Raw genomic sequence first — 8,603 nt, 5'->3', positions numbered from 1 at the left:
TAAAATTTCAGTTTTTACATATCAAACTAATACTATGTTTGCATGTATCGTTTATTTATGTAGATATGTTCATGAAATCAGAAGGAAAAGAAATTGATGCAGAATGTGATATTACGTCAGATTGTCATGATTGTGCTAAGGGATTCCATAAGTTATGTAGCTTTGGACATTGTTATTGTATAACTGGACCACCTGCGAAACCAGAACAAAACATACTTGATGTAAAAGATGGTGGCATTTAGGATGCACAAAATATTAAATTTGTGCACCATGCGGTGCACAAGTTGTGATATGAAGCGCAGTTGTGGGTTGCTCACCTGCCGTAATAAAATCAATAAAAAATTGAAACATAATTTAATCTGATTGTTTGTTTTTGTTAATTGACCTCCCTTAGTTATTACACCCCCAGTTTTGTTTTTTTGATTTAATACGTCCCTTGCCTCCATCCTTTTTTTGTATTTCCGAATTCTGATGGCTCTGCCGCCGCCGTTTCGCCGCACCGCCGCCGTCCAATATGTCTCCACCGTCCAACATGTTTTCACCATTCCGAAAACCATCATATGCTCGATCTCATATAATTCTTCTTTCAATTCTTATGTCATAGTCATCAATTCATATAAATGAATTGATAGCTTGGACCATCATTAAACTAAAAATGGATTCAGTTTTGCCCATAACCTATTTTTTGTTTTGCAATTTGAGATTTCTTTGTGTGAATAATTAATTATTATAAATAAACCAGTAAAAATTAAAGCCAAAACAACATGCGCGTGTAGCTCTCAAAATTCCAAAAAAATAATAAAAAATCATGCCCAATAAATATCAAATAATATTCAGATTTGGAATTATTGACACGTGAAGATATTTATATAGTATCATGCTTTCTTTTTGGGTGATTTTATATGTTATTATTATTTTTACTAGCGAAAAGAAGCACACTCACGTGCCCGTTTCTCGGTCATTTTATTACGCCAAGGTTTGAAAATTATGAACGGTATTTTTTTTATAAAATTTTAATTTTGATTAAACCTAAAAATATAAATGTTTCTTTCTTTCAAGTTATAAAAAACCAGACTACCTTTCAATGGCACCAATATAACAAAAAAATAAAAAATAATCTAGAATCATTTTTGAATGACACATATAACAATTTTTGTTATATAAAAAGTTGTTTCATGATATAATTCGGATAATGAAAAAATAAGTATAAATATATTCATCTATTTGTTTAATGTTATATATCGTATTTGTTACATTTTTTAATATTTAAATTTATTTTTATCTATTTGTTACATGTGTTATTTGTATTGAAAATTGATGGCATTTTTGAAAAGAGAAAAAGTAAATCCAAAATAGCTGAAAGAGGTTGTTATCTTTATATATAGTATATAACTAGCATGGACACCCGTGTCAAACATGGGCTAGAATTCTGTGGCAACGTTGTAATACATTATCCAACAATAAGTTCACTTTCACATTTGTTAGACAAAATGATTTAGTTGATCCTTTAAATATCAATGGTAGTTTTTATTAACATGACAATTATCAAACAAAATAACATAACATATCAACATAAAGTAATTTTTTACATTTGGGAGAGGTTTGGGTATGGGTTCGGGGGTACTTATATACCCGTTATCAATCTCATACCCGTGTTTTGAGATCGGAGAAAACCCATACCCAAACCTAGTCAAAATGGAAAAAACTCGTCAAATTGAATTTGGTTTGGGCGGGTAACGACGGGTATGAGTTTTGTTGCCATGCCTAAATATATGGGCTAACAATACAAATGAAAGCCCAATATTTCTCTTTTTTTTGACAAGGCCCAATATTTCTCTTAAAATCAGAAAAATTAAACATTGTTATATATTCAAATGGCAGGGTCACATTTATTGGAGATAGAGCCAAAACAGAAACTCACATGCAGGTAGCAGGTCAACGGATCTGAACCATCCATGTATAATAATAATAATATATTGACGGTGCACATGCGTTTTCAGCACCAATTTAGCCTACTTATGTATCATGCACAAGTTTTACCCTTGTGCATTGCAAACGCCAACGTAAAAGATGATACGAAGTGTAAAGATGATACGAGTTGTCCTCAATGTAAGGCTGGAAAACGTAGGAAATGTCAAATGATATTATTCCTAGTATAAATATCCCAAATTGCAAACTAAGAAAACAAATATTTTGATGCAATCATAGTGTATGAATAAAATAATATGTAACGGTCAAAATTTTAATAAGGAAGGACAATATCTTCTTTTATTTTAAAATGTTATTTTCTATTAGTGAGATAAACTTTTATAAGGGTGTGTTTGTTTCAAGTTTAGCAAATTTATTTCTAGGAATAACATTCCTTACAATATAAAGATGAGAATTTTATTCCAAGGTATTTAGGAAAAATATGTTTGGTTAACTTTATAATATTCTTAGGAACCATACAAATAGGGATTATTATAGATAACTATTTATGATTTTATTCCCATCTCCATGAAAACTTTATTCCCACCCTTTTCCTAGGGAAATTTTTTCTATTCCCAGGAACATTTTATACCCGGGAATTTTTTTTAGTAAACTTGTAACAAACATAGACATATACACTTCTATCATTTTATTCCCGGAAATCAACAAATATAACTTTATTCCCACCCTTTGTTTTTCTTTTTTTGTTGGTCAAGATTCAAATCCCCTACCAATTGAGTTAAGCTCACGAGTATAATCTTATATTTGTTAGTGATATTTATATCGCTACTAAGTTTTTTAGTTACAATTTATTCTCTAATTATGACACTTAATAATTACCCAAAATACAATTTTATCTCTTTTTAATTTTTTGACACGTCATCAAAATTATCCCATTTTATAGGTTTTGTTTCAATCTCCCCTTATTTTTTCTCTCCTTAAAACAAACTAGTGTTTGTACCCGTGTGACGCATGTAAATAACTTTGGTATTTAAAATTGATAAAAAAAAAACATTACAATGAATATTATAAAGATAGAATCAGAAAAATAATAGGAAAACTTAAGAGAGATAGAGAAGGAGAAAACAACGAATAAAAGAGGAACGCAACATTTCATGTAGATTGAACAGAGTGAATGATAGAATATATTACAGAAATGATCAAATTTAAATTTGATAATATTCTACGACTCGGAGATGGTGTAAATCCGAAACAAAGCTAAAAAGATCCTCTTTCATATCCCCCTCCCGAAGTCCTTGATGAACCCAAAGTTGACACCATCCGGTCCCGGACACTTGTAATTATCACAATTCCATCCCGCCGCTGTCACTTCTTCCAAGCTAAACAACCTGATAAGGGCCGTCCCCTTCCTATAAGATAAATTGCGAAAGTTAGGCTTTTAATCCCTCTAAAATTTTTCATATATGAAATTAGTCTCTACTGTAGTGTAATATCCAATGTAGGGAAGCGACTAATTTCATAGATGAAATTTTTTAGAGGGACCAAAAGCCTAAAAAATATTTTACGGTGACTAAAATAAAATGTTGATCCTCAAACTTGTTTCCAAACCTTCAAAAACATGCACGAGTCTCGCGCATGGACATATGCGCCTCGCAGATGATGGTCATTAATGCGTTAGCAACTCATCCTTGGTTTGCTATGCACCTCATGTGTTTCCTTCTGCGCCTAGCGCGTGCTGATGAGATATCAAGGAGATGAGCAACTGTCACGCGCGACGCATGGCCTCATGCGCCTCGCGCATAGGACTTTTCTATTTTTTTTTTAAAATTACAAGATTCTTATTTGTTACATAGTTTATGATATATTGACTTTTTAAACATATATCAGTTGAATCATCAAAGGTGAACTTGTAAAGTTGTACAAAGGAATATGAATAATAATATCTCTCTCAATATACAAATTAAAGAATATTGACTCATGTTCTTACAAAAATTACAATGAATTTAATTACAATACAAATGATCAAAGACCAGATGTAAATGGCACAGTAGTTTTAGCCAACCATGTTGGACCAGCAAGGAGTCCAGCAACCGTAAACTTTGATGCTTCCTTTGGGTTTGTTATCACATGATAACCAGGCCAATTTACCCTGTTTGTTGTTGATGAACCAGGTCCATAATTCTCATACTCTCCATAATACAATGTGTCTTGAGCAAAATCAGTGTCACCCCATGGAGACCAACCTAGGGGGCTGACTAAAGTGTCCATAAAAGTTTTCATCACCATAACTCTTGAATATTGTTGCCAAGGTCTTCCTAAGAAGGTTTTGTACTTGTCAACAACAGGCTTTAGATCTGATGCAGCCCTAATTTGACAATTGTGGAATGAAATTCCAGTGTTTTGGAATGGATCACCTCGACCTTGGGCAGTGATCATGTTAGCTTGGCCATCTAAAGGTTTTCTTGCGAAAATGTTGCAATTTTGGAATACCACTGCAGCGTTGCCAAAGATGAAGTCTACGGTGCCATAGATGAAGCATTGTCTGTAAAATTGACGTTGTGCATGAGCCATGAGGGTGTCTTGGTAACCCGATATTGTACACCGGTAGAAGACGGAGAGATCAGAGGCTGATCGGAGCGCCACTGCTTGACCCTTGTGTGGACCGGCGGTATTTTGGAAGGTTATGTCACGTGCAATGAAGTGAAGTCCATCAATACCTAAATTTAAATGATCCAAGAGTAATTATTTAAAAATATGAAAGTAATTGTAGGTAAGAAAGCCACAATTATAATTTAAATATTATAAACCTATCTTAGTATAAAATTTTAGAACTTCAAAATATAAAATAAAAATTCACCAAAGAAATTATTTTATAGGCCAAATACCTTCTCGGATCCTTTAAGTTTCATGTTTGTTTCAGATAGGTCCTTTAAGTTTGAAGTTTGTTTTGGATAGGTCCTTTAAGTTTCTAAGGTTTCAGATAAGTCCTTTAAGTTTCAAGTTTGTTTCAGATAGGTCCTTTCTATCAACCTCCGTTAAGCCAAAGTTGATTTGATAGAAATGACCTATCTGAAACAAACTCGAAACTTAAAGAACCTATCTGAAACCTTAGAAACTTAAAAGACCTATCCGAAACAAACTCGAAACTTAAAGAACATATCTGAAACCTTAGAAACTTAAAGGATCTATCTGAAACAAACGTGAAACTTAAAGGATCCAAGGAGGTATTTGGTCGATTTTATATCTTCTATTTTCAAAAGTTTGCACTACAAGAAAATAAAAGAGAATAGAGATGGAATATAACTCACCGGCTGTTGCAGAGCTATAAGTGGTAAAACCACCTTGAACACTTCTAGAACTTGTTATGATGGTATTTTGCATTCCATCACCGACCAACATAATGTTATCATTATGAACAGCAACCTCAATGTTCTCTTTATAAACACCTTTCTTCACATGTATCACATACCTTGTCTTGTATTTTCTCTTAGCAGCAGCATTTAAAGCAGCTTGCACAGTCTTGTACTGTCCAGAACCATCTTTTGCCACCACAAGATTGAACTTCATTGGAGACTTAGACTGCAAAAGCTTCCTTTCATGCACAGAAAACCAATTTGGAAGTGACCCTTCTTCTATTTCTGTTTCTGCAATGACGGATCCAGAAATTTAGATTAGTATGACTATATATATTTATATAAAAAGTACATAAGCGATAGTGTTATGACATCAATATTATCATTAACTGTAAATTTAGAGATTAAAAAATTATAAAATTTTGAATCCCACTCAAAAAAAATTATAACATTTTTTCAAAGAAAAAATTAAAACTTTATATACCTAAAAAATTGAAGAAACTTCATCATCTACAAATTATAATTGTTCTTTGTGTCTTCATATTTTAAAATTCTTTTTTAGCTTCCCGTTTTCAATTTCAACCCTATCAAATACACTCCTCCCGTCCTACAAGAGATGACCTATTTGAAAATATGCACTATTTACCTAACATACTTTGGCAGTATTTTTCTACTAATATACACAGATAAATAATATCATATAAGATGTCGTCGGATTCGTCTCGATGAATATTTCCAAAATATCAAATTTTCATATTTTTTTTCTAATATATTACTAAAAATATTTAATTTCAAAATTGTGCATTGGTATACTAAACAGAGTCAATTGTGTCATTTGAAATGAGACGGAGGAAGTATATATTTATATAGAATAATTTTTTAGCACTACAATACTTACTTTTAAATAGAAAAAAATAAAATCATTGTTAGTACCTGTTTTATGATTCAGGAAATGCATATTGATGGCTAAGATGTTCCTTATCATCTCAGTGACATTGGCTTGCATAATGAAATTGAAATCTTGAGCATTGAGTTCTAAAGCTCCACTTTTACATGTTTCAATATTTGTGAGAGAAGTTGTGAGCCATGTTTGTGCATCATTTGGTGAACAATTTTTACTTGCATTGTTTAAGCCTTCAAGTGTGCGGTTGAGATGAAAAATTGTATTTTCATATAGCTTCAAACAATCACCATGAACCGTTTTATGCACCGATGAGTTTTGTTGTTGAGAATTTTCATGTGCTTCTTTTTGCATGGTAAGAGCTTGGTTTAAGGCTAATTGAACAAGCATTTCCCTGAATTCAATTCTATGTTTGATTTTGAAATGATTGTTCATTTGTGTTGTGTAGTGTTTGCATGGCTTAGGATGTGGTGTTAAATTGCACCACCAATCTATGTTGCTTGAGGAAGGTCCTTTTCTTGATGAGACTATTGAGAAAATGGAAGATAAGAAAAAGAGCACGAACCATGTTTTTCCAATGATTGCCATAATTCAATTGTAGAATAATTGAAGAGTTTAAAAATGAAATAAGAGTTTGTGTTGCATATACAAATGTGAGTATAGACTATAGATTATGTTTTTGTTCACTTGTTTTTGGTTTTGACTTATGAGAATTAAGCTATATGTGCATATATACTTAAATTTTTGTAGGTGGAGTGTGAAGTGTGAAAACGTGTGGAATGAATTGCAAGTACAAGAAAGGGTTAATTGAATATAGAAATAAAATCTATTAGAAAAAATGGTATTACTTAATAATTCAGAAAGTTGAAGCCTAATTACTTGTTATTGCAAGAAAAACAAGTGTCCTAATGTGATTCACATAGCAACATTCATAAGCTTACTTATAAATGCACTAATTTGGAATTTGCGGCTGTGACTATATATATAATTAAATTAATATGTTGATGAGAATGTTGAGTTGGCTTAAGTTGTGTGTTTGTTTCATATGCATGCATAATATTGTTAAAGAAAATTGAATATATTATCCTTTTTATTAAGAAGACTTATTTTAGGGTGGGATGAATTATAGTTTCTTTGAACATAGTAACCAAATTCACCTGGTAGGGTTTTGTGAGCATTTTGTTCAAGCATATAGAAAAAAAATTCATTAACTCCATGTGCTTTTAGTTGCAAATTAAGCAAGAGAAGGAAATATGTAGGCGATTTTGACAAATATTGTGTGAACATACGTTCATTTTTTTAAGGTGTTAACACTCGTTCATGTATTTAAATTAAGGCTTAATTCCTCATTTGGTCCCTTAACTTATTTTTTGGTTTCATTTTGGTCTCTTAATTATTAAAAGTTTCGTTTCGGTCCCTTAACTTATTTTTGGGTTTCATTTTGGTCCCTTAACTTATTTTTTGGTTTCGTTTTGGTCCCTTACCTCTAATACATTCATCCTAGCATAAAGGACCAAAGTGGTTGACGGAGGAAGAGTTAAGGGACCAAAACGAAACCAAAAAATAAGTTAAGGAACCAAAACGAAACTTTTAATAGTTAAGGGACCAAAACGAAATTTTTAATAGTTAAGGGACCAAAACGAAACTAAAAAATAAGTTAACAGACCAAATGAGTAATTAAGCCTTAAATTAATGAGGAATGTTAATCACACACTCTTTTCAACACCCGCTTCAACATTCATTCTCTTATCAGATAAAATTAATCTATGACCTATCACTTTAAGTGGAACCTATTTTTCAAAGTGTCAGATCCACCCTGATTTAAGCGAATAAGAAAGTGAGTGTGTTGAAAAAAAAAAATGTTGCTAGCACCACTCTTAAATTATACATTTCTCTCCGTAAAAACTCCATTTTGTACAAAATCCTTAGAACCTTTGATCATGGACGGAACTTCTACATCTTCTCAGGCTGCTATGTCTATGCAATCTGAAGCAACGTTATTCATCAAACCAAAATGATGAACACTCATAGAGAAGATTTGAGTCTAATTATCCAGAGTGCAGTGGACTACGAATCACTTAAAAGGAATGGTTGCGACATCAACACTATATTGACCATCAGGAATAAATGCCTTACTTTGAAATGCTTACACTGAACTAGTGAAAACCTTTAGAACTGGAATTTAACAATCTTCCTCACCTTGTTTTCCCCGACCATTACTCTCAGGGGAGCGATTGCCCATGGCCAAGAGGTGCACCCGTTGAACCAAATTAGTTCACACCCTCCGTAGGCCTTTAGATCATCTTCAAATAGGCCCAGCGTCCTAAAAAGATTATTGAATGTGATATAGCACAAGGCCCTTTGATCAATCAATATTCAGCATACCTCGAAGTTTGTCATGACTGCTCGGACCATGAGAG

The 8,603-nt window shown here is 32.5% G+C and overlaps 1 protein-coding gene across 1 annotated transcript; it reads right to left on the bottom strand.

Annotated features, from left to right (window-relative positions):
* Window positions 1-3,859: 3,859 nt before the first annotated feature.
* Window positions 3,860-6,879, bottom strand: LOC11407251 (pectinesterase). The gene is made up of 3 exons (XM_024778698.2): window positions 6,216-6,879; window positions 5,238-5,573; window positions 3,860-4,646 (listed from the first exon to the last, which is right to left on the bottom strand). Exons 1-3 carry the CDS (start codon window positions 6,769-6,771, stop codon window positions 3,952-3,954), a joined length of 1,587 nt encoding a protein of 528 aa, XP_024634466.1. The 5' UTR covers window positions 6,772-6,879; the 3' UTR covers window positions 3,860-3,951.
* Between the last annotated feature and the right edge of the window lie 1,724 nt (window positions 6,880-8,603).

Source organism: Medicago truncatula, chromosome 3 (genome assembly GCF_003473485.1).
Source record: "Medicago truncatula cultivar Jemalong A17 chromosome 3, MtrunA17r5.0-ANR, whole genome shotgun sequence".
NCBI lineage: Eukaryota > Viridiplantae > Streptophyta > Magnoliopsida > Fabales > Fabaceae > Medicago > Medicago truncatula.
The sequence above is the reverse complement of the archived record's forward strand: the minus strand, read 5'-3'. Positions and strand labels throughout refer to the sequence as shown.

What these genes read in the sequence shown, in the direction of transcription:
- LOC11407251 (XM_024778698.2), bottom strand. Translation starts at nt 6,771, where the DNA reads ATGGCAATCATTGGAAAAACATGGTTCGTGCTCTTTTTCTTATCTTCC. An exon ending in TTTCCTGAATCATAAAACAG is followed by an intron (nt 5,574 to 6,215) that starts GTACTAACAATG and finishes CCGTCATTGCAG; the next exon opens with AAACAGAAATAGAAGAAGGG. An exon ending in TTATAGCTCTGCAACAGCCG is followed by an intron (nt 4,647 to 5,237) that starts GTGAGTTATATT and finishes ATTTAAATTTAG; the next exon opens with GTATTGATGGACTTCACTTC.